The sequence below is a fragment of the Lemur catta genome, chromosome 1 (genome assembly GCF_020740605.2).
Source record: "Lemur catta isolate mLemCat1 chromosome 1, mLemCat1.pri, whole genome shotgun sequence".
Classification (NCBI taxonomy): Eukaryota; Metazoa; Chordata; class Mammalia; order Primates; family Lemuridae; genus Lemur; species Lemur catta.
The window spans coordinates 83,123,629-83,150,409 of record NC_059128.1 but is presented as its reverse complement, the minus strand read 5'-3'; the positions used below and the strand labels follow the sequence as shown (position 1 = coordinate 83,150,409).

General features: G+C 35.9%; 2 protein-coding genes across 6 annotated transcripts in view; one reads left to right on the top strand and one right to left on the bottom strand.

The window, feature by feature from the left end:
* The window catches only part of USP50 (ubiquitin specific peptidase 50), a 35,664-nt gene extending 28,791 nt beyond the window's left edge, over window positions 1-6,873 (top strand). The window contains exon 7 of the mRNA XM_045529134.1: window positions 6,591-6,873. Within this exon, the coding sequence (XP_045385090.1) occupies window positions 6,591-6,782 (192 nt within the window). The 3' untranslated portion in view covers window positions 6,783-6,873. The remainder of the gene's footprint in view (window positions 1-6,590) is intronic.
* A 908-nt stretch (window positions 6,874-7,781) lies between these two features.
* The window catches only part of USP8 (ubiquitin specific peptidase 8), a 58,631-nt gene continuing 39,631 nt past the window's right edge, over window positions 7,782-26,781 (bottom strand). For 4 of the 5 annotated variants that reach the window (XM_045529090.1, XM_045529099.1, XM_045529105.1 and 1 more), the window contains 10 exons: window positions 26,360-26,583; window positions 21,811-22,395; window positions 16,228-16,308; window positions 15,561-15,823; window positions 13,551-13,763; window positions 12,605-12,815; window positions 11,191-11,427; window positions 10,336-10,478; window positions 8,831-8,963; window positions 7,782-8,673 (listed from right to left, as the gene is read on the bottom strand). In XM_045529090.1, the coding sequence (XP_045385046.1) occupies window positions 8,488-8,673; window positions 8,831-8,963; window positions 10,336-10,478; window positions 11,191-11,427; window positions 12,605-12,815; window positions 13,551-13,763; window positions 15,561-15,823; window positions 16,228-16,308; window positions 21,811-22,395; window positions 26,360-26,583 (2,276 nt within the window). In that variant the 3' untranslated portion in view covers window positions 7,782-8,487. Of the gene's footprint in view, window positions 8,674-8,830; window positions 8,964-10,335; window positions 10,479-11,190; window positions 11,428-12,604; window positions 12,816-13,550; window positions 13,764-15,560; window positions 15,824-16,227; window positions 16,309-19,138; window positions 19,223-21,810; window positions 22,396-26,359; window positions 26,584-26,781 lie in introns of all 5 variants that reach the window. The other variant, XM_045529122.1, reaches the window with a different exon arrangement.

The following is a 26,781-nucleotide window of genomic DNA, read 5'->3' as shown; positions in this document are numbered from 1 at the left end:
TCATTTATAATACTGACCTACTTCTCTTCCCCAAATCTTATTATTTTAAAGACAATCTCAGACATCACTGTATTTTGTTTTTCATTATTGTTTATTTCTAAGTATTTTAATTTACATAATTTCTTATTCACAAAGTTATGTAGAAGTTTTTTAATTTTCAAAAATAGGACTTTTGAGAGGCTATCTTTTTGTATTGCCTACTATTATATTGTGTTCAAAGACTATGGTCTGTATTAAACTAACTCTTTTACATTTGTTGAGACTGTATTTTTATTTTAGGAGTCAGATTCTTTGTTATGTAAGTTAAGTGTATATATTTTCAAAGTTACATCTTTACTAACTTTTTCGTCTGTTTGATCAATAATTGAAAGAAATGTGTTAATCTTCCATTATGATGGTAGACTTGTCAAAACTTTCCTATAATTATGTTTTTTCCCCTACAAATCTATTTTATTAGGTGCATAGCAGTTTAGAATTATAACCTTTTGGTGACTTAAAACTTTTTCTCACTATGAAGTGACTCTGTCATTCACTCATTTACTCAATTTTAGAGACAGGGTCTTACTCTGTCACCCAAACTGGAGTGCAGTGGCATGATCATAGCTTACTACAGCCTCAAACTCCTGGTCTCAAGTGATCCTCCTGCCTCAGCCTCTCAAGGAGCTAGGACTATAGATGTGTGGCACCACACCAGCTAATTTATTTTTATTTTTATTTTGGTAGAAACCAGGTCTTGCTATGTTGCCCAGGCTCGTCTTGAACTCTTGGCTTCAAGTGATCCTCCTGCCTCAGCCTCCCAAAGTGTTGGAATTACAGGCATGAGCCACTGCGCCTAGCTTCTTTATCACTTTTAATGCCTTTTATCTTAAAGTCCATTTTAGCTGATATTTACATAGCTACTCCTGCTTTATTTTGGTAATGTCTATCTACTAAAGATTAAGCATACCTAATCTGAAAATACAAAACCTGAAATGCTTCAAAATCTGAAACTTTTTTTAGCACTAACATGATGCTCAAAGGAAATGCTTATTGGAGCATTTTTGGATTAGGAATGCTGAACTGCTAAGTATAATGCCAATGTTCCAAAATCTGAAATCTATTTAATAAAATATTTCTGGCACCAAGCATTTGTAATAAGGGATGCTCAACCTGTACATCTTTTTCCTATCTCTTCAAATTTACCTTTTTCTTAGTTCTAAATATTATATAGTGTATAGAACTGGATTTTAAAAATCCAGTCAATATTTGTCTTATGAATCTAGTATATTTCCATATATCTCAACTAGTAATAAATTTGGATTTGTCATCTTCTTTTGTGCTTTATGTTAACCTGATTTCTCTGGTCATTTACCCCCATAGTTCTTGCCTACTACTAAATCAATAAAACTTTCTTTAGTCTATTTTTCCTCTATAACTTTGGAAGTTACACGTTTTATTTTGGTTCTTTAGCAATTATGCTAAGAATTGCAGCTTCTATACTTAAAGGCTAAAGTCAATCAAGATCTCTATACTCTCCTCCCAGACAAATGGAAGGCCCTTAAAACACTGATTCTGCAGACCAACTCAATGACCCAGGGAACACTTGCAAGCCATGGTAGCGAACAGCACCAGTTTTGCTTTCCCTCTGCAACCAATGTAGAAACTAGCAGGACTTAAGCAGGTCTTTAGGCTGATACAGACCATTCAAACATTAAGTTAATCTATACATGTTAGCACTTACTATGTGCCAGGCACTGGAGATACAGAGGCAAACAACACGGACACAGCCCCTGAGTTCCTGGCTCTTGCAGCGTAAGGGAGAAGCAGACCTGTGCGAGTAAATGCCAGTGCAGTCCATGCTGTAGAGCGGAAGAATGGGACACTCTATGGTAGGATGCTATGGGGGCCTTGACACTTCTGGTTTGTAAGAACAGGAATCGTACTTCTCTTGTCCATGCTGCAAACACTTAATGGTATTACCAATGCCTTGATTTCAGACCTGAGTTTCAGACCTGGGTTGGGGGATCAAAACTTAAATTTCTCTGGCAAATGATGGATAAATCAGCTTGGGGAGAGCAGCTGAATGCCAAAGCGTTACCTTAGCAACAGTCTGTTACTATAAAGTTCACCCGAACCAGGCAGGAGTTTGGTATGAGCTAAGTAAATAGAATAAAAAAAAAAAAAAAACCAATTCTGATCATTGAACAAAATACTGTTGTTTTCTGGGATTTTGGTTTTAACTTTTTTTTTTTTTTTGCCTCCAAAGGAAACATTATTTAACATAGTTTTATACAGTTCATGTTGACTTACATTTGCCAGGATCTTTACCAGTCTTTTTGTGTATGTATAACTTCTTCTTTATTCAACTTCATTTATTCATGTGGCACCTATTTCAGTAGACTTTTCAGTGAGGGTCTGTCATCCTAAAATCTCTTGGTCTTTGATTGGAAGTCTTTAGTTTACTTTCATTCTCGAATACAATTTAACTAGAAATCAAATTCTAGATTGACAGTTATTTTCCTTCATCATTTTGAAGCTGTATTATTGTTTCTGATTTCTATGGCTGCCATAGAAACTTCTACCAGCAGGTTGTCTTTTTTGTGTGGGTAAACTGTCTTCTGTCTGGTTGCTTTTAAGATTTTTCCCTTTACTTGTGTTGTTGTTTAGTATTTTTACTTGTCCTTGGTTCAGTCTGGGGTTTTTTTTGTCTGAGACAGGGTCTTGCTCTGTCACCCAGGCTGGAGTGCAGTGGCATCATCGTAAGTCACAGCAACCTCAAACTCTTGGGCTTGAGTGATCCTCTTGCCTCAGCCTCCCAAGCAACTGGGAGTACATGTATGCACCACCATGCCCACCCACTGCATTTCTTAAATTTGAAGATTCACGTCTTTCATTAATCATTTTCAAACATTATAACTTTTAATAGTGCCTTGCTCCTGTACTCTCCATTCTCCTCTCCTAGAATCTACTAGACATATGCCAAATCTTTTCATTCAATTTTCCATGCTTCCTAACCCATATTTTCCATCACTACTTCATTCGTGGTAATTCCCCTAGCTTCAATTTTACAGTTTATTCATTCTCTTTAATTCTATGTACTAATCTGTCCACTAAATTTTTAATTTCCAGTACAGTTGTAACTCAGTATCTGGGGGGATTGGTTCCAGGACCCCTGTGGACACCAACATCTGTAGGGAGGCTCAAGTCCTTTATATAAAATGGCATAGTATTTGCATGTAACCTATGCATATCCTCCCATATACTTGAAATCATCTCTAGATTACTTACACCTAATATAATGTAAATTGTATGTAAATAGTTGTTAGTTTCTTTTATTTGTATTTGTAAATTTTTTCCCTCCAAATATTTTCCATCCATGGTTGGTGGATTTCATGGAAGCTGCAGAAATGGAGGGCTGACTGTACTGAATTTTTTATTTCTGGAAGTTCTATTTACTTTTCAAAGTTCGTTTCTTTCTCTTAAATGTCCTTAAATATACTTTATTTGTAGTCTCTATATTGATAATTCTATTATCCTTGGGGGTTTAATCTTGCAATTTATTGCCTTCCGACTTTTACTTATGGTGAATTGTTTCCTTGTATATTGTTATTTTGAGTTGTGAGCTCAACTTCATTGGGGTCTTATATGTGGATATCCTGTCCAGCCTGAGTGAAGGTGTATCAATTCAGAAAGAGATTGTTTCTTTCTGCCAAAACCCCAGAAATATTTTTCATATTCCCAGGATTCCCAGACCACACAGGTACTGTAAATTTGATTCCCAAAGTGGTGAGAAGGCAGGTCTGTGGTAAGCAATTCCCAGGAATGACTTTTATTCTCTGTACCCAGAGTCCAAGCTAACACAAGCACTAGAGGGTACATTTGTTTCTTTTAGTTTATCCTTTCATTGAGAGTGAATCTCTTTAAAGGTCCTAGCTTCAAATGTGGATCTCAATCCACCTTCTCACCTTGAAAGGGCCAAGGTGTGTGACCTTGTGTGACCTTTAAGACCCAAGCACCCTGGTTACAAAGACCAGGGACTATCTTTAATCCTAGGCAGTCACAGGGCATCAGCCACACACAACGCTATTCTTAAATTTCTTGTCTGGGTCCCTAGGGATTACCCTTACCATGCCATCTTCAAAGTCAGCTATACATTTCAAACAGCGTTTACTATGTTTTATCCAGCATCCCTTACAGTTTATTAATAGTAAGGCTTCCAGGCTAGGAAAATGTCTGCCACAATTGCTGGAAATGGAAGTCCAGAAAGATGTTTTGCTCTTTCATTATGTCAAAATATTTTTAACATTAATTCATCAAAACTGAATATTCTAGCTGTGGGGTCTAAATATTTCAGAACATGACTTCATGACTTCATCTGGGTACTACACATCTACCAGAGGCTTTTTTCTCAATTGAATTACATCACACTATTTTATTTTTATTATTTATTTCAGCTTATTATAGGGGTACAAAAGTTCAGGTTATGTATATTGCCCATGCCCCCCCACCCCGAGTCAGAGCTTCAAGCATGTCCATTCCCCAGACAGTGCGCATCGCACTCATTATGTAGGTATACACCCATCTCCTCCCCCCACCCCCCATCTGTCCAACACCCAATTGGTGTTATTCCCAAGTGTGCACTTAGGTGATGATCAGGGAAACCAATTTGCTGGTGAGTACATGTGGTGCTTATTTTTCCATTCTTGGGATACTTCAATTACTAGAAGTATCCAACTTCTAGAAAGTTCCAACTCTTTCCAGGAGAACAAAAGAGATTCAATATCAGTGTTATTTCTTATAGCTGAGTAATACTCCATGGTATGCATATACCACATTTTACTAATCCACTCATGTATTGATGGGCACTTGGGTTGTTTCCACATCTTTGCAATTGTGAATTGTGCTGCTATAAACATTCGGGTGCAGATGTCTTTTTTATAGAATGTCTTTTGTTCTTTTGGGTAGATGCCCAATAATAGGATTGCTGGATCAATGGTAGGTCTACTTGTATCTGTTCACGGTGTCTCCATAATGCTTTCCAGAGGGATTGCACTAGTTTGCAGTCCCACCAGCAGTATATGAGTGTTCCTGTCTCTCCACATCCACGCCAACATGTACTGTTTTGGGACTTTTCGATAAAGGCCATTCTCACTGGAGTTAAGTGATATCTCATTGTGGTTTTGATTTGCATTTCCCTGATGAGTAGAGTACATCATGCTATTGTGGGCACCATTTTTTACATAAGGAAGCCGATGTTGTTAGCTTAAGGTCACATGGCAAGGACCAGGACCAGAACCTGGATCTTTTAAATGTCCATTTAGGGATATTTTTATTACATGTAAAGAAGAGAGGTGGGATAGATGAAGGTCTAAGGGAACATTTAATAAGAAGCTCCCATGTGCTAGCTCTGTAATACATGAGATATCTAATAATAGCTGTATAAGACACGTTTTATTCCCATGTTAATAGATGAGAAATTAAAGCTCAGAAAGATTGATGTCACTGAGGTCACTGAGTAGTAATATACCTGACTTCACAGGTGAAATTGACTATAAAAATCCATTTCCAAGTCAGGTGCACTGGCACATGCCTATAGTCCAGCTACTTGGGAGGCTAAGAAGGGAGGATTGCTTGTGCCCAGGAGTTCACGTCCAGCCTGGGCAACATAGCCAAGACCTCACCGCTAAATAAACGAATAAACCATTTTCTTCCACCTACATCAAGGGACAGCAAACTTATTCTATAAAAGGCCAGATAGTAAATAATTTAGGCTTTGTAGGCCATATGGTCTCTGTTGCAACTATTTAATTTTACTGTTGTAGTATTTAAAGCAGCCACTGAACAAATGAGCATGGCTGTGTTCTCATAAAACTTTAAGGACATTGACATTTGAATTTTATACAATTTTTATATGCAAATAAACTCTTATTTGGATTTTTTTAACCATATAAAAATATAAAATGCTCTGCTTGGAAAAATCACAAGTAGAGGAAAAAATATATAAAACCCATTCTTAAGAGCCATGCTAAAACAGGCTGGATTTTACTCATGAGCCGTGGTTTGCTGACCCCTGTAGTATGCCATACCACCTCCAAAGAAAGGTTAGGAAAAGACATAGAAAAAGAGAATGGGACTTACTCTTTTTTGGACCCGAGATGCTTGAGAGAGTTGTTATTACACAGACCCCTCAACTTGTGCTATAGCGATATGCAGTTGTTTAACTGTCTTAGTACAATGTTAAATGTCTTTTTGTGTCTTAGCCTATCCTTAAAATTAAAAGTTTAGGAAAGAAGACTTCTTTTAAAATTTCCTTTAATATTTAATAGTTAATGTACATTAAGTGTTGAGTAAATATTAACTGATAAATATTTATCAGATGCTTCCAAATACTGTGCTACTCCCTCACAGATGTTAAATAGTGGGCACAACATCTAAGCAATTCCAATGAAATGAAAAATAATAGGCTGTATATATAGTTTAACAAAATTCTCTTCTTTTTAAATTTAGTATAAGGGACAATTTAAAAAGCATTTTTTGGCCCTATCTTTTTTGTTCCAGTAATTAGAGCGTTTGCATGTGAATACTAAGTCTGACATTCCTTCCTCCCCTAGAACCACTTTGGCGATCTGGATGGTGGCCACTACACTGCTTTCTGCAAGAACTCCGTCACCCAGGCCTGGTACAGCTTTGACGACACACGAGTCAGTGAGATTCCAGATACTTCAGTTCAAACCGCTACAGCGTATCTCCTGTTCTATAGCTGCCAGCCCTTTTCTATACCTATACAAAAATGCAAGAGCTAGGAAAATGGTGTTTCCTCAATACTACAAAACAAGCAATCAGAAACTGGTTGTAAAGTTTTCCATTGTCATTAAACTCTTACAACTTACTTGCATCACTAACATTTTTAAGTTTTTCTAACATATAGTGCAACCTTTTATAAGGTAAGTCTATAGCAAAGAAGATTGAAAAACGCAGTGTGAAGATAGGGTAATACTAATGGATAAAGGCCTTCAAAGCACTGTAGATTACAGATGGAGTTCAAGTTTCAAAATTCAATGTTTATTAGTGTGGATTTCTATCATAAAATATCTCATAATTGTATATATTCAACAAATTATTTTCCAAGATACTTCATGGAGTTAAACAAAAATAAGTTTTGTTCAAATGGCTCTGTGAACTTAAGAATGTGATCTGAAAATATTTAATTGATACAACAATTTAATCAAGATGTTGTCTTAGACTAATTGTAAAACATGAAAAGTTGACGAGACAACTTCACAATTTAAAACCCATCCTTTAATCTTCTTCCTGAGAATCTGCTAATGGTGACAACTTTCAGAAGCATTTTAGCATCGTATTTTTATATGGAGTGTTTGACTTCGTATACAGCAGCTGAGTCCCTGAGGTAAATGATAAATTCCAAGCTCCTTTATCTCTTTTAATATATCACTCTGTAAAGATGTGGTTCATACTGTACATAACGCATAATTCACTCTGCTATCCCTTTTTACCTTAAGAATTAATATTCTCAATTCTAAAGAATCTTTGAGGACTCTGCTACTCCGGAAAGAATGAGTCTGGGTATTAAGTTATATCTTTGACTTCCAACTCTGAGAATCAGAAGTGCTAATACGGAGTTCTAGTGTCAAGTTGAAAGAACAATGGAATTGAGTCCCGATTCAACAGGATAAGTGCACTAAATTTAAAATCAATCTGGTGGGATAAAGTGTGGTATATATAGTGTGTGTATTGTATAAAATCTATGGTTCTATTGTCCTATGTTTGATAATACAACATTATTTTCTCATAAAGATTTTAATGCAGGTATAAATGAAATTCTCATTTTAAAAGAATTAAAGAAAGTTTCCATTTATTTTTTTAGAATAAAGATTTAGTGCACAAATACAGCCCAAAGCCAACAGAAAAAATAGCTTTGCCCTGTCATTTCCCTAAGAAAGCACTGCAGTTACTCAGAATAGGCCAAAAAAAAAAAAAAAAAGCAATCTTCTGAGTTCTAGGCTTCACAAAAGGACCACATGTTAAACCATGTACATCGATTTGATGTGCAAGTGTGCAATAAATATGTACACGTACATGCCTGTCTGCTTTACAGCATTCTGGAGTATTCATAGTACATCAAGCTGGGATTTAGAAATGTAAAAAGGCTGTAACAGTGAAAAGGGAAAAAAGGGGATACAATGGTTTTGAGATTAGTAGAATAATAATGCTTAGCTAGTTAATTATTTTAACTTTGGAGCAGACTAAAAAAGTTGTTTTGAAATAAATGGTACCTGTAAGGGATGCTTACTGCAATACTTGTTAAATGTTATTTGTCAGTTTTTAATAATAGCACTGACCTGAATTATATGGTACTAGTAACACAGCTCCCACTGTCCTAGGATTCCTCTACGTGGCCGGCTACAGCTATCCATTGTCTTTATAAGCATTTCAAGAGTTGTGTTGCTGAGACTTTTAAAAGATAACTAGCTTATAACCTATGTCTCTTTATGTGGCTACATCAGTTGCTCGTGGTCCCAATGAAGTATAAAAGAGGATATAAGCAGCTGAAGATTTCACAGACAAAACGGAGATATCAGAAACTTCATGATCATCAAACTTAAACCACCGCTGTCTTGCTGCATTTTTACAGTAGGCAGTGTAGTGGCCTCCATCCAGCCCGCCGTAGTGATTCTGTGCCAAACAAGACAGAAAAATCAATTCAGCTTAAAGCTTTGAAATGGATATATTCTAAATAGCAATTTATGTTGTTCTTACTATGGGAAAACTCCTGGTGGTTTTGCTTAGTTTGCTTTGAAACAAGAAGTCTTTAGTTGAAGGAGATACTTACTGAAACAGAAAACAAGTTATATTTCTTCAAATTGTTCTTTGGACCAATAACATATTGTGACAAGTCAAGATTTTCTAATGGAAAGTCCACAGATGTCTGTAATTTTTGCTTCCACCTGCCATCATAGGAAAAACTGCAGAAGAAAATATTACAACAATTATTCTGATGGAGAAAGACATGCAGGTTTTTAGCTGGGACCATAACATCCATTAAGTACAAAGACTGAGAATTTTAGCAGTGGAGGAACCTGGTAAGGACATTTAGTTTCATTTCCGTTTTACAAATGAGGAAACTGAGGCACAGACACATTAAATGACATGGCCCTGGTCAGATGGCAGCGACAACTGTTATGTGGGTTTTCCCTTTGTAGAAGACTCATCTGTTTATAATGTTAGTCACTGCAAAAGCACAGAGGACAGACTAAGGAGAGCTGCTCTAGATTTAAGCCTGTACTTCTGGGAAACGAGAGCCAGAAATTGTCAGTAGGTAGACTAATGACTGACATAATAGTATTTTGGTTGGTGTAATATGGTTATTTCAGAATTATTTTTAAAAATCTGAATTCTGAACTACACATATTTTTGGATATCCTCCAAGAATAATATTCACCATTAAAAATGTTAACAGAACAAATGTTTACAGAATGTTTATCTGTACCTCCACAATCCTTAAGAGTAAGAAAGGGACGACAGAAAGAATAACCTTTTGTTAAAAAAAATTTACATGAGAAATCTGAACATATCAATGTTGAAATTAATGTAACTAAGAATCTCCAATAATATAAGATAAAACAAATTTCAAGTAAAACAGGGATGCTTTCTTTGAAACAAAAATTATAGTTCAATAAAAAGGTGAAACTTCCTTTTAAAAAGTTTTCAAAAAATCGATGCAGAGTCATCAGTACACAGAAGGATTACATAAAGACAAAACGTTTGGTGTTTTATAACTCTTGCCATTATTCCTTCTACTACAGGACCAGATCTTTCATCTATTGGAAAAATCTGGACAAAACTATGCTTACACTTAGGCACCATTAGCATATTTTATCTTTAAAATTATACTCTAAAAAAATCATAAATTTCATTTTTAACACATAAATCTGTTATGCTTAGTTTGCTGATTTGCATGTTACATTTGTGTTAGAATTACACTGTAAGTAAGACATTTTATACATAGTCACTTGATGTTTTGTAATGATTTAAGATTCTTATATCTGAAATGTAATAATTTAGTGTCACTGTTTTTTTTGTTGTTTTTTTTAAGAAACTGAATCACAAGGAATTACAAGTAGTAGTGGTATTGCTATTTTGCTCTGGTATTGAAAACACTAAGGTGAACTAATAGAATCTCATCATTTCTGTCTTATTTCCCCAGAGCTACCCTAACCAGATAATCTTCCTGTGTTATGTACCCTTAGCAGGTAGTACAATAAGTACAAATTACACAAGGCTTAGAATTCCTTGATCTAAATTTTACTGAACAGGAAGAAAAATTTTCCCTTTTACCGTTTCAGATGAACTAAAAGCACAGGTGGCAACTTCCAGATTTCTATCTTTTTTAGAGAATCCCGCCGAGCTCTGCAATGACTGCAGTAAAATCTGTTGTTATCTGTGAGTTTTTCTTCTTTGGAAAATAATCTAAGGCAATCCTGGCAAAAAAGTAGCAGATACTCATAAATTCATTTTTTCAACACAGTATCAAAGAGAACCTATTCAACAAGTCACTGCAGACACTAGGGATACAAAAATAAACTACAACAAGAGTTCCTGCCCTTACAAAGTTTCTGATCTACTGAGGATGTAGACACAATTCTAATGTAGAGTGTGGTGAGTGAGTGCTACCTATGGTGGAGGGAAGAAGTTCTATGTCTCATGATAGCACACAGGAAAGATCCCTAACCTGCACCTGGTAACTCGGGGAAGACTTGCTGGAGGAAATGACATTCTGCAGGAAGCTAAGACTGAAGGTATCGACAAACTAGTATAAAAATCACATTGTTGATGTGTGAAAAACAGGATAATTACTTGGTATCTCCAGGTACAGCAAATGCTTATAAAAAGCAGACCTAAGTTAAAGTCAACATACAACTTTCCAAATTAACTTTTAAGTCTTCCTAAAAATACAAACTTTTAAAAACATTACTTATCAACTCTGGAAGAATATAATAGAAAGACATCTGTAAAAAACAGAAAAACTTCTAATTCTTTCTAATCTACAAAGGCTTAATTAAAAAAATTTGTGTCAGTTTTACCTATAAAATGTTTATAGGGCTAAAGACCAGAAATTCCTGAATAAGTACCACTCTGTCTCCATATACACAGCATTGTTATCCAACAAATCATTTTCTAGCTTAAACTTACCTGTAATGTACATTTACTTGTGGATGCTAGTGGTAGAGACAAATACATGAAGGCCTCAAATGTCCTAGACTTTTTATGACAGGTGAGGCACTGTACTGTGGATTTGAATTGACCCTGGAAAAGTGCAACAATAATAGATTCATTGAGCTGCTTGTGTTTCTGCCAAGCATGTTCTGCAGCTTTAAAGTCATCGAGATGATCATTATTTTCTTCTTTATGTCTCTTCCGATTATCAGCCTAGAAGTAAGATTGTTTAAGCTCTCTATTAATAACACTGAAATATAAATTAAAAGAATAAAATTAAATACACACACTTTGCAGACTGAGAAACACTTGGTAGTTCTCATAAAGCAGTTCTCATCTCACTGAGTGCTGCAAAAAAAAATAATTCTGGCCAAAACCCATTTTATCAAAAAAGTGCAACTTGTTGGAATTTCTTAATAAATTTTTCTTTTAAAAGCTGAAATGTTTAGTTTTGAAAGGAAGATAGCTACGAATTAGGGCCCCAACTAGACAGATGCCATTTTGTTGCCCTAGCCTCAAGAATGGAAATACACACACATACATGTGTATGTGTATACATATGTTCAGTGGTAAGAATGCTGATCCCAAAGGTATCTGAAAGAGAGATGACAACCTGGAGCTAAGAAGCAGCAGTATACGAATGGAGGGTAGTCATTTATGTATAGATAAATGACTCAGCAACCTCAAACTCCTGGGGTCAAGTGATCCTCCTGCCTCAGCCTCCCAAGTAGCTGGCACTACAGGTATGCACCACCATGCCCGGCTAATTTTTCTATGTATTTTTTTAGCTGTTCATATAATTTCTTTCTATTTTTAGTAGAGACGGGGTCTCGCTCTTGCTCAGGCTGGTCTTGAACTCCTGAGCACAAACAATGCTCCCGCCTCGACCTCCCAGAGTGCTAGGATTACAGGTGTGAGCCACTGTGCCCGGCCGAGTAATTCTTATTTTAGAAAAAAAATAAGGACATATTCCACTTTCAGCAAGGGATTGGGAGAAAAGAAGAAGATAGCATAATATAAATATAATCTACAGTAAAAATGCTCAAACTGTGTATAGCTAATCTTATAAAATCGTATGTTTATGATCTTTCACATACACATGGTTCACAAATACTACCTCCAACTATTTTAACACTTGCAAATTTCTCAGCAATACTACCTGTTAACATTTGAGTTAGTAAATACCAATTGTATATACTTCATTTCAAATATTACACTTATCACATATATTAATTTTATAGTTCTGTGCCTTATACAAAACACTATATTCACATAAACTAGCACGGAACAATGACTGACAACAAGAACTTTAAATTGCTATGAAAATGACTACAGTGCTACTAAGCAACCCTAAAAAGCCTTTGCAACTTAGAAATATCAGATTTCTTACTTTATTTAGATCTTCATGGAGACCATCCATTAGGAACAGAAGCAGTTCTTGTGAATCTTGCTGGCTGTATCCTGCAAACTGGTCATTGATCTTCCCAATGGTGACTTTAAAGTCTTTTGGACTGATATATCTATACTGTCCTGTCCACAGGGCTTTCATGATTATACCAAATTCTTCTGCCACTTCACCTTTATGCCCCAACAAATTTGACCTATGTAAAAAAATTAACATTACAAAAAAGGCAATAAAGGAAAAATTTTAAAGGTACAGTGAATTCTTGATGTCAACAAGGAACTATTCACATACTGTAGCCCTCCATTAAAACGTTTATTCGCAGGTTTATTACCAAACACTCGTCTGAATTTTACTTTGCTTACACCCCTCCAACTTCATGCTTTCCTTTCAGCTGCAAGCTCTGCAGGGTCTCCTCATCAACAGGCTCCAGCTGATGACAGTGAGGTTCTGTCTTCCTGCACTGCTCTTATCCCATCTGTCCTTTACTAATCAGAGAAGGCTTTTCTCTACATTATTCTTACAAATAAAGATATTTTCCCCTTTCCTAATTTGACTTCTCTGGAGCTGGGTGGTAAGCACTGTGGCTAGAATGTGTCCTTTTCAGAATTCAGGTGTTACCCATGTGATGGTATTAAGAAGTGGGGCCTTTAGGAGGTAACAGGCCATGACGATGGGATTAGGTACCCTCACATAAAGTTTGTTTTCTTGCCAGTCCATCTTTCTGCTATGTGAGGATGCAGAAAGAAGGCTCACCAGATGCTGGTACCTTGATCTTGGCCTTCCCTGCCTCCAGAACTGTGAGAAAATAAACTTCTGTGCCTTCTAAATTACCCAGACATCTTGTTATAGCAGCATAAAATGGACTAAGATAATAAATGTGGTTAGATCATCCTTTTAACATTATGATGCAAAAAGTAAGACATTTATTTACCTGTTAATATCATCCTGGTAACAGTTTCGGTTAAAATAATCAGCTAAATGTGGAGCATTACATAGGCACTGCAGTATTGAGTTCATGTAACAAGTATTTCCTAAATTACGGAGTCCGGTAAGAGCTGGTCCAGATCCTCCAAAAACAGGATTTAGGTTCCGAATCTGAGAAGCAGAAAGCCTTGAGATCTCAGCTTTAGGGTAGCCCGTTGGCCTGAGGAAGAAAAAGTTTACAAGATGTCTTAAAATGTAGAGCATCTGAAATTCAGGTTCATTCTACAAATGGCAGCAAACTCTAACACCTGTACCACAGGTATCTTATAAACAGTTAATATGTTAACTCATAAGGTGCTGGGTCTTATAGGACATTTAGTATCTAGGTTAACACTGGTTGTATTCTGACACTCTCCCATGAAACATATACCTTTAACTTATGTGGGTCCATGGTTCTTATAGACACCTGAGATAAATTCTCTAGCTTCTCATGAACTAGGAGCTCAAGTAGAGAAGGCTCTTTTAAATGATCCCAGAAAGTTTGGCACTGTCAAATGCCTGAGCTCAACCAGAATGCCAAACAAGGAATCAAAAAAATATATTACTGTGGAACAGATATTAAAGGAGGCAGAGGTTATTTGGTTACTATTACCTAAGGTCTAGAGGGGTGTTGACTAGTCACTGGTATCTAGTCAAATTTAAATAAAACTTCAGTTCCTCAGCTGCGCTAACCACGTTTCAAATTGGCCAAAACCATATTGGACAGCACGGATACAGAACATTCCCATAGCCACAGAAGAACTACTGGACAGCGCTGGGCTAGACAATGCCTCTTAGACTTTTATTATGTAATGTGTATTTGATTTATACATGAACTACTAGAGCTGCTGTAGCATTCAGGAAAATCTGATACGTCTTTTTTCTTTTCTTTCATTAATCACCAGCATTCTTCCACCCCTAAAAGGAATATTGAGAACAGGTGCATGTACTCATGTGTTCTCTGTTCAACACATACAAAAATATACATGAATTGCATATGATAGTCTTTAAGAAGAATGATGATTCAAGAAGGAATTAAATCTCACCACTCATTATAATGAACTCTAAAATCTGTAAATAGATTAACAGAACTTTAAAAAGCTCCTTCAGATAAGTCCTTGCCAGGCAGTGTAGTTCTCAGGAGGAAAAAAATTTCAACTACTTTTTTGGGAAGTGTTATTAATGAGGCCAAAAAGGTAGCCTAATTGTAATTGCTTAGTAATTAAGAGAATGTGTATAAACAAATGGAAAACAAACCCATTTATTTATGCTTTTATGTATTTCCCCTTTTCCTCAACGCAAAAGTAAAGATTAGAAGTCATACATAGACTTGAAAATCATCTCCTCATAGCCCTATCAGTCCTAGACCAGGAGCATTAAACGATTCTAAAAGGAATGAAGCCAGGAATATATCTAAATGAGATACTGTTTGGGGAAACTTGATAAAGCCAGTGATCTCTAGAATAGCAAAAATACAATGAAGAAAAAAGGAACAATAAGAATTAGAGGCTGATACACTACAGTGCTTGTTACTTTAATACTACAGAAAAACTTCACTCTCACGTTATTGCTAAGGAAAAGTTTGGAACTCAAGTTCAGTTTGCTACAACAAGGCAAACTACAACAAGGCAAACTGAACAATCCTATGGTCCTCAAAGGGAGATTTAGGGACCACAGGAGGTCTATGAAAAACTTGTGGGTGTTCTGTGGCATGCTGCCATAAAATATATGTACTTTTATATTATCTACATTAACACTTATGATAATCCTCTCTGGTATGATATTAAATTAGCACTTGGAAGAAAACCAAGGACATTTTCTCTATTCATTTGTTTTTTTCTCCATAGTAAATAACAATGGCTGGTATAGCCATCCATAGAAATTTCTGACTCCCTGACATTAAAATGCTGATATATTTACAGCAAAAGTTTTAAAATATAGCACATTACAACAGTCCTAGGAGTTGGGATAAACGTACTTGTTTTCTCGATTAACTGTTGGAGTTACTGTTGGCTTCCTCTTCTCTTCCTCTTGAATGGCCTGGGTTATATCTGGGGAGGAGTAGGAACGCTTCAGTTTGGACGGTTCCCTCTCCCGCTCGGCAGGAATCTGTGGCTTGGCTTTATGAGTTGGAGGGGTGGAAGGAGGTGCGGAGGAAGGAGCCATTTCCGGTGGATACATATGAACAGTGTTGGTGGGTGAATGATAGTAACGAAAGGTTCCGGTGATTGGGTCAAGAAACTTAGATGGAAAAGAAAAAAACAAGTCAAAACCCAAAAATGACAACTATATAAACAAATCACTCCAAAGTATTCTACTGCCGAATTTATTTTTGGAAAAAAATCATTTGAATAAAATGGTGATAATCACTTCTATAATTAAACTTCAGAGAAATCTAGGTTTTAAATAATATACTGTTTCTAAATGACAAATGCCAGAATGTTCATATATTGTAGACAGTAACCTAGGCTGGGTATTGAGAAATCTAACCCTGCTATAATTAGGGGGAAAGACTATATCCACTAAGATGAAGAAACAGAATTGATTCTATACTAGAGAAGATGTAAAATAAGCAAAATAAAAAGTATTTTTTAAAAGAATATAGTGACTATGTTATTGATTCCAGTGCTAAATTTGACTTTTACCTTGGCCCAGCCTGAAGGCAATCCTGGTACGATCCTGCCCATTTCTTCACTTCGTGCTCTTGTCAAAGGCTCTCGTTGAGACTAGCATAAAAACAAACAAAACAATCTGATTTTTCAATTAAATTTTTCATATACAAACTTAAGCTACTTGTACCAAAGAATCAAAAATCTTTGCCTTGGCTGCACTTCATATTTTTAAAAACAGGTTCAAGAATAAAGAAAACATCTATTTTTTCCTCAAAGTCCAAATATTATACTACACCAAGGGAAAGGAATGTGTGCACAAGCCTGTAATGATGGTGGGGTGGAGGGTGGCTGGCCCTCGGTGGTAGTTCAAGGGGAGGACGATGATGGATCCAAGCAAACAAGACAGGCTACAAAATTTCATATCATGGTCTATTCTAAATCTACCTTAAGTCATCTTGTTCTCCTAGTGTTTCTTCTATCTTTATTCATTCCACAAAATATTGATGAAATGTTATATAATACAGACCAATACACACATATATGTGTACATATATATATGTGTATATATATGTATTTTTTTTTTAAAGAGATGAGGTCTCACTATGGTGCCCACACTGGTCTTGAACTCCTGACCTTAAGCAATTCTCCCACCTCAGCCTCTTCTGTAGCTGGGATTACAGGCAAGCGCCACTGCACCCAGCTCAGATCAAAATATTAAGGTACCAACTTCAATATAATTGGATATTTTTATCTCTTTAGTAAAAAATTAATAATAATAGCAAAAAAGCCTGATGAGAAACCACCCACTTCTATCTTTATATTCTGTCTTAAAATATACACACTCTGTTGAACATAAACATGTAATAAATAGAATCTGCGTGCTATCAGAAAATTCTGTCAAAATAAAGGCAAATGGGACAACTTAATATCCGCATGCAAAAAGATGAATTTAAAGCCTTACCTCACATTATAATAACAAAAATTAAAATGAGTTATAGATCTAACTGTAAAAACTAGAGCTATAAAACTTTAAGAAGAAAATACAGGAGAAAATCTTCATTACTTTAAGAATGTAGGTTAGACAAAAAGTTCCTAAGATAAAATACTGAAACCATGATCCACATAAGAAAAAACTGACAGGACTTTCACAAAAACTTTCGTGCTTCAAAAGACTCCATTAAGAAAATGAAAAGATTAGCCACAGAGTGGGAGAAAGTATTTGCAAATCATATTTCTGATAAAGGATTTTTATCCAGAATATTATAAACACATATAACTCAGTAATAACATGGCAATAATCCAATTTTTAAATAAGCAAAAGATCTGAATACATGTTTTACCAAAGATAAACACATGGCCTATAAGCATATGAAAGGATGCTCAATATCATTACTCATTAGGGAAATGAAAATTAAAATTATGAGATACTATTTCATAGGTATTAAGATGGTTATAATCAAAAAGACACAAGTATTGGCAAGATGTAATCTGAACCATACGCTGCTGGTGGGAATGTGAGATAGGGTAGCCACTTTAGAAAACAGTTGCCAGGTTTTTAAAAAAGTTTCTTGAAAACAAAACACAGAGAATTCCACTGCTAGGTATTTACCCAAAAGAAATGAAAAATTTCCACAGAAAGACTTATATTTGAATGTTCATAGTAACATTATTTTTAATAGCCCCAAAGTAGAAACAATCCAAAAGTCCATTAACTGATGAATGAATAAAATGCGGTATGTCCACACAATGCAATACTACTCAGCAATACAAAGGAATGAACTACTGATACATGCTACAACATGGATGAATCTCAAAAAATTATGTTAAGTGAAAGAAAACAGATGCAATAGACTGTACAGTCGCCCCTCCATATCTGTGGGTTCTGCATCTATGGATTCAACCAAACAAAAATATTTGGGAAAAAAAGTGCATCTGTACTTAACATGTATAGACATTTTTTCTTGTCATTATTCCCTAAACACTATAGTATAACAACTATTTACATAGCATTTACATTCTTTTAGGTATTATAAATAATCCAGAGATGATTTAATCAAGTATACAGGAGCATGTGTGTAGGTTATATGCAAATACTACACTATTTTATATAAGGAACTTGAGCATCCTCAGATTTTGGTATCTGTGAGAGGTCCCAGAACCAATCTCACACAGACTGAGGGACGACTGTATATATATCCCAGAGAAGGCAGATCTAGGAAGACAAAGAGTAGATTGAGTAGTGCCCAGGGCTTGAGGGTGGGAACAGGGAGTAACTAAATTGAGCACAGGGGTCTCTTTGGTGTGATGGAAATGTTCTAAAACTGGATTGTGTTAATGATTTCACAACTCTATAAATTACTAAAAATCATCGAACTGTACACAAAAAAAGTGTAAATTTCATGGTATGCAAATTATACCTCGATTAAGCTCTTAAATAAAAACAAAGGCAAAGATATCTTATAAAATGTATTTTTAAAATTACGATGAAATATACATAACATAAAATTCACCATCTTAACCATTTTTAGGTGTACTGGTTAGTAGCATTAAGTATATTCACATTGTTGTGTAATCAATCCCCAGAACTCTTTTCATCTTGCAAAACTGAACCTCTGTATTTATTAAATAACTCCCATTTCCCCCTTTCCCCAGCACCTGGCAACCATTGGATCATATGGTAAGGCCACAATTGCTGGATCATACAGTAAGACCCAAGTATTTTTTAATTGCATAAAATGAATAGAATGTACTATCAAACTTTAGGAAGACAAACTCTATTCCCTTTAATATATAAATGGATTAATCATGTAAAAACAAACAACAACTACCAAAGATGGCAAAGATTCCATTAGATAGTCGATCTCAGAATGGAGCATGACAATGTGGTAAAGATAACCACATGGTTATAATGTTTTTTCCCAGGTTTTGCCCCCCAATGAACTACTTTATTTCTTTTGGTATCCTCTGTATTGTCTCTAAAATTTCCTGTCTTTAGAATTTTACTTTCTGGTTGTCCCTTAGCCTTAGGCTGTAAAATTGTTAAAATTATAGAAGTGAAAGAAAACTTTTCCCCAACATAAACCTATCTATCACTAGCTAATACAACCAAATTCATGAGACTAAAAATGTAAAAGGGAAAAAAATAAGACCTCTGAAAAGTTTATTCTATTTTATTATCAAATTCAAAATACCTTTGAGTCCATCTGGAACACTAAAGATAAATAACTAAAAACTCTGATGAATCAATGAAGAAAAAAAAAAAGATGAAAATCAGGCCCAGTGTGGTGGCTCACACCTGTAATCCTAGCACACTGGGAGGCAAGGTAGGAGGATCACTTGAGGTCAGGAGTTTGAGACCAGCCTGAGCAAGAGTGAGCCCCTGTCTCTACCAAAAACAGAAAAAATTAGCTGGACATGGTGGTGCACGCCTGTAGTCCCAGATACTCGGGAAGCTGAGGCAGGAGGATTGCTTGAGCTCACAAGTTTGAGGTTGTTGTGAGCTAGGCTGACACCACAGCACTCTAGCCCGGGTAACAGAGTGAGACTGTCTCAAAAACAAACAGTAGATTATGAAGCACTGGTTGTTAACATGTGGCCAAGTATAAAATGCTAATCATTAGTGTATATTCACCATAACCCCATGGCCCCATTTGAACACTATTCTTTTATTTAAATACCGTATGATTTTGGTTACGTTGAAAGGGCTTGTGATCCAAAAAAATTTTAAGTATTACAAGGATGAAGAGATTATAGAATTTTATACAGATCAATATTCAAAAATGCAAACTCTGTATCTTCTAACACCATACATTCTTTAAAAAAATCACTTTAATGTTATGTCTTATTAAAAAATGACTTTAGGCTGGGCGCAGTGGCTCACGCCTGTAATCCGAGCACTCTGGGAGGCCGAGGTGGGAGGATCGCTCAAGGTCAGGAGTTCGAGACCATCCTGAGCAAAAGCGAGACCCTGTCTCTACTAAAAGTAGAAAGAAATTATCTGGACAACTAAAAATATATGCAGAAAAAATTAGCCAGGCATGGTGGCATATGCCTGTAGTCCCAGCTACTCAGGAGGCTGAGGCAGTAGGATTGCTTGAGCCCAGGAGTTTGAGGTTGCTGTGAGCTAGGCTGACGCCACGGCACTCTAGCCCAGGCAACAGAGACTCTGTCTCAAAAATAAATAAATAAATAAATGACTTTAGTAAAAATTAAAAAATTAATGATAATTTTAATAAAATTTATTCTAGAATAAATTACATATTTCTCAACTTTTTAAGGGAGCATACAGGGAATGCAATCTTAATTTTACTTAGATGTGTAGGGATATTGGTACCTATACTAAATGACCCCACAAATATGAATGAATGCTAAAGACTGCATGCCTCTAATGTAGCAAGATGGATAGGAAGTGGCATTGGAATCTCACTACATGATCTTAGGCAAATACTTAACCATTAAGCTACAGTTTCACTTGTAAATTAAATACTTTATAGGGTTACCATTAAGAGTAAATAGCACATAGTAGCTATTCAATGAATAATATATAAATTGTATCTTAAATAAGAGCTCATAAGCTCTGATTCTCCTATGAATAAAGTTAGAGAGTTTTAGTACATGGGCTCCATTTCCCCAATTTTGGGTGTTTAGAAGGTGTTTGCATCAGAGCTGTATTTTTGATAGTAGAGGTTACCAGATATGTGTTCCCCGGATAAGTGTGGCTTTAATATGAATTGTTAATTTTGGTAACATGCATGAACTGCTACTTGAGAAGTATAGAAACTGACATTCCTGTAGAGATGATATTTCACCTTCCATCATGTCATTTTCATACTACCAAAAACTGTTTTGTTTTTCCATTTACATATACGTAAAAAGGACTATAACTCTTCCTGCTATTATAAAAACTAGTTTAGTATTCAAAAGGAAAAGGCATTGTCAATTGCATAATGGAGAAAAAAAGAAAAGCATGATACTAAACTGAAAAAGAGTAACAAGGAGAAATGTCCTCCAAAATTATGGGCATCAGTTTTGGGTGTGTGGCCAAAGGCAGAAAAAGGCAACATTAATTGAGTTATTGCTAATATTATCTGAATAGATAAAAGCAAGAAACAAAATGAAATAGATCTGACCAAAAAAATCATTATATGCAAAGATAAATGTTGGGCCATTTAGATGTCACTAATTTTGGACATATTCTAACCAGACAGAAACTCTATCATACAAGTATTGGCACCTAACTTCTCCATACTGAGAGAAAGATTATAAAAGACTCTAGTCTTTTGAAGATCATACATCAAACATAAAAATGAAGAATGTAGGCTGGGCGCAGTGGCTCATGTCTGCAGTCCCAACACTTTGGGAAGCTGAGGCGGGAGAATGTAACTATTTATCTCAAAGACACAAAAAGCAATTCTAGTGCCAACCAATCATTTCATAAATATCATTGCCTCGAAGGAGAGTAGGTGAGCTAAGGTGGATGGATGAGAACACTCTACCATCCCTGAAAAAACTATTCAAAATGTCTGCCCTGTTTATGGAATGCCACTGGTGTTACCACCTTCTTACATACACTTGACTTTACTTCCCTGGTAATTTATACTGTTCGTTTCTGCTTACCTTGCCTGAACTTGAATCCCCCGTCACAGATGCATGGGGCACATCTCCTGTTGACCTTTTTTGCACTTCTGGGGTTGGACACCTTTTCCCTCTATCATCCACAGATTTCTTGGCATCAGAAGTTTCATGTTCACTTTTACTTTGTCGTTTTACTCCTGTTATTTCTTTGCCTCTCTTTGCTGAGGTTTCTTTATCTTCTTTCTTAGCCTGTTCACCTTCTTTCTTTTCCATTTCTTCTTTTGCTTTTTGTTGCTTCTCTGCAATTTCATTTTCTTCAGCTTCTTGTGTCTTTCTGGCTTGTTGTTCTTGTTCTTCCTTCCTCAGTTTCTCTTTCTGTTCCTCTTGCTGCCTTTCCCGAAGTTCTTTTTCTTGTTTGTTTTTCTCCATTAGAAGAACAGTTTCTGCATGAATACGGGCTTTTTCTTCATCTGTCAACATGACAGTGGAAGAGGGAACTACAGGCTTGGTGGAACGATCAGGAACAACTTTTCCACTCTGAGGAGACTGTTGCTCATGATCTGTACTTTCAGATTTTACTCTATGATCGTCAGGCAATTTGACTGCCGGTTTTTTAGTACGATCAATCTAGAGCAACAAAACCAAAGTAAACATGATACAAGAACTGTCACTTTGTGGAGACATCTGCTAGAACAGCTATTTGTAATTTATTCAATGTCAAGATTTCTCACAAGGTAGCACTTAAATGGGAGAAGGCACTCCTAATGGCACTTCCTCTTGATTCAACCCTTTAATTCAACCTGATGTGTTCTGTATACGAAAGAATTACTAAGGTCTTCATTCTAAAACATGAAACCTAGACCTGGGCATACCTAGACTTAAGTTCCACTTCCATGTATCCAACTACCTACTCAGTATTTCCACGTGAGTGTCAACACACATACTTCAAACTCAATATGGCCAAAATCGAATTCAGTATTTCCCCCAACAAACATGGGCCTTATCTCATGGATGAAACCACTCTCTAAATAGCTGCACAAGCCAGAAACCAGGGTGTTCCATGATATGTTCTTCCCATCCCTTCTGCAATTTGATGAATCTCCTCCTATATCTGTCCCTCCATCTCTGCTACCACCAGCCACGTCCATGTCAACATCCTCTCTCACCAGAACAATAGCATACCTTCCAACTAGTTGCTCATCTCTTTTCTTACCTGCTTTCTAATCTATTTTTCCACATTATAGTCAGAGTACTCATTTTCTCATTTTAAAACTCTATTTTAGGCCAGGCACGTGGCTCATGCCTAGCACTGTGGGAAGCCAAGGCAGGAGTATCACTTGAGGGCCAGGAGTTTGAGACCAGCCTGAGCAACCTAGAGAGGACCCATCTAGGGAAAGGAAAGAGGAAAGGAAAGGGAGAGGAAAGGAAAGAGGAAAAAAAAGGAAAGGATAGGATCCTATTTTAATTGCCACCCTCTGTACTCAGATTACATCTAATCTGAGTGTGTGGTCTTACCTCTCTAATCTTATTACTCCATATACCAGCCATACTTACCATTTAAAAAAAAAAAATTCTTCAAAGATGCCATGCTCCCTCCCAACTGAGGCCTTTATATCAGCTGTTCATCTGGATAATGCCCACAACATTAGGTCTTGGCTTAAATATCTCTCCCTCAGAAAATACTTCCCTGATTCCTAGAATTAGCCAAGTCCCCTGACACATAATCTCATAATACCTTATTCTTTTCCTACGCTCACAGCACCTATTGGGATTTTAATTAAATAACTGTAATTATTTAAAATCTTTCTTCCTTCCTAGAATATAAACTCTAAAAGGACAGAGACTGTGCCTAACACATAGTCAATAAATATGTTCCTAAGAGAACAAATAAGATATTCCTCAACAACTTCATAAGAGATAAGATACTAATTGGTTTCCTTCAAGTTAAAACAGTTTATCACCTTTACAGGAGATTAACTCTATACCATTGTAAAAAGTGGCTGTAACATCATTTCTTGAGAATATTGTGTACTGAAACAAAAGTAAGAACTTAAAAGAACATCTGCCAGTAACAACCTACATAGTGTTCTTGCAAAGTAAATTTTATATTTTTCCACTAGAAAACAAAGTAGGAAGAAATTAGTATAGAAAAAAAAAATCATTTCTTTCCTCTTCACTTACCTTTCTGTCTTTCTACTTAAAAAAAAAAAAATCTGGCCAGGTGCAGTGACTCATGCCTGCAATCCCAGCACTTTGGGAGACTGAGGGGGAAGGATCACTTGAGGCAAGGAGTTCAAGACCATCCTGGACAACATAGTGAGACTCCATCTCTACAAAATATGTTTAAAAATTGGCTGTGTGTGGTAGCGCATAGCCATAGTCCTACTTACTTGGAAGGCTGAGGCTGGAGAACCATTTGAGCCCAGGAGTTCGAGGCAGGTTATGACTGCACCACTGCACTCTAGCCTACACTCCAATGGTGTTAGATTAATATGCTGTTAAATTACAGTAATAAACTTTTAACTCATTAAATCAGGAGTTTAGGTAGTTCCTTCAACTTGAAGGAAACAAATTAGTATCTTATTCCTTATGAAGTTGTCAGGGAATGTTTTATGTGTTCCCACAGCACCATATTTATTTACTATGTGTCAGGTACAGTCTCTATGCTTTTATAGATCATATGGATAACAAAGTGAGACAATGTCTCTTAAAAAAAAAAGTCTATTTCCTCTTCTTCTCTACATGTATTTCAGAATGAAGGAGGAAGAACTACCACTATTGGGATGACGTTAACAATAAAAGGTGGAGCAGGAACCAAAATAAATGTTTCCATTCACGTTTTGGTAGATCAATCCATTTTTTCCTAATCTTAAAAAGCACAGCTATGATCATGGTACTTTTAAGATTAAAACTCTTCAATGGCTCCCTGTGCCTACAGGATAAAATTCAAATTTGATCCAAGTCTCTCTTGAAGAATCTTGTCCATCCCTCCAATCTTATCTACTATCACACTCTCCTCTTGCCAACAGAGAGCAATGCCTACACATGCCAAACTCTCACTGGTCCCAACATAAACCCTATGCCTTTAGTCATACATTTTTCTTCTTGTTTCTTCCATGCACAAATCCTACTCTTTTTTTTTTTTTTTTTTGAGACAGAGTCTCGCTCTGTTGCCCGGGCTAGAGTGCCGTGGCGTCAGCCTAGCTCACAGCAACCTCAAACATCTGGGCTCCAGCAATCCTACTGCCTCAGCCTCCCGAGTAGCTGGGACTACAGGCATGTGCCACCATGCCCTGATAATTTTTTCTATCTATATTTTTAACTGTCCAAATCATTTCTTTCTATTTTTTAGTAGAGATGGGGTCTCGCTCTTGCTCAGGCTGGTCTCCAACTCCTGATCTCGAGTAATCCTCCCACTTTGGCCTTCCAGAGTGCTAGGATTACAGGTGTGAGCCACCATGCCCGGCTCCTACTCTTAAAGACAAGACAAAATACTACCTCCTCCATGAAGACCTCCCTGATCCACTCAGCTAGAATTTTTCTCCTTGCTCTGTGTTCCAGTGACTAGCAGAGCAATTATGATATTCTGCCTCATGCTATGGGTGATTTTGTACATGGCTCTCCTTCTAAATATAAGAAGAATCCATATCTTATATTTGTAAACCTTCATTCTGTCTTTCATATCAAAGATCTTCAAAATATATTGGATAAATTGTACATACCTCAGAAAGTCATGTTGAGACAGAAAAGGATTTGGGTTGAAATATGTTAAATTAAAAGGACATGCAATAACATGAGTTCTTTCTAGAATTTCTTAAGTTTGCATTTTAAGAAGGTTAAGCAAATTCTATTTACTCTTAAGATTTACTCTGCAATATTAAAAGACCTTAAAAAAATGAACAACTTCATTTTATAACAAAAAAATTATCAAATTTTCTATTAATAGGCTGCTCTAAAAATCAAATGTCATCCACTTCAAATGTGAAATGTTTTAAATATCTCTGGGGGAAAAATTAAAAATGAATGCTAAAAAAAATCTTATTGGGAAATGCATAGGGGAATTATTAGTAAATCTTCAAATAAAACCTAACAAAGAAAAAAACTGCAATTTTTTTATTGTAACATCCTAGTTATTTAATAACTTTTAAATGATTATTGTTAAACATGCCTGTTATTTATGTGTCAAATTCTAAGGAAATGGAATAAGGTATTGTTTAAAACCAAACTATTGATATCACACATCTTTCATATGTAAGCGAAACTCTGGGAAAATACTATGGGTCAAATTACAATACTAAAATCCTGAAAGGGCTGTTCTAGATCACTATGGTAATGTAATCTTTTATTGGTACTGCTTGTGGCAAATGGACTGCCAGATGGATTTGAAATCCTTTAAATTATAGTTGTGGTAACAGGGCTGAATTACAATGAAAAATTTTTATAAAAAAGGTACCAAAACATATAGATTCTTCTAATTGATGTATTTTTTTAAAGAGGTTAAAGATTATATATTGAACTCCATTTCTATACTATATATTTAAAATAATATTAAACAAAAGAGAATAAAGTTAAAAGAAAATCAAGAACATACCTGTGGAACATTCTTTATAATAGGCACTGGCTGAATTATGGGTGAAACATTAGATTTAGAAGCAGCAATTGGTTCAACTGGAGTTGATATTTTCAGTGGTCCCATTCTCTCATCTTGATCATTTATCAATTCTATATTTTCATCTACTTCTATGGGAGGAGGTGGCATCTGGGCAGTAGGTTTAGAATGAACTGGTTCTTCCAGCGAAGGATAAGTAAAATTCACTAAAATCACCAAAAGAATAATAATTTTTTTAAAGAAGAACAAACCCCATCAATAGTACTTGTATTTCTCATGCATGTTATATGAGATAGTTAAATGTAAACTAAATGAAAAGACAATCACAACAGTCTTAAAGAAAACATCAACTTCTAGGCTTTTATTTTTATGCCTGAAAACAAACTGCTATGTAATAGGACAAA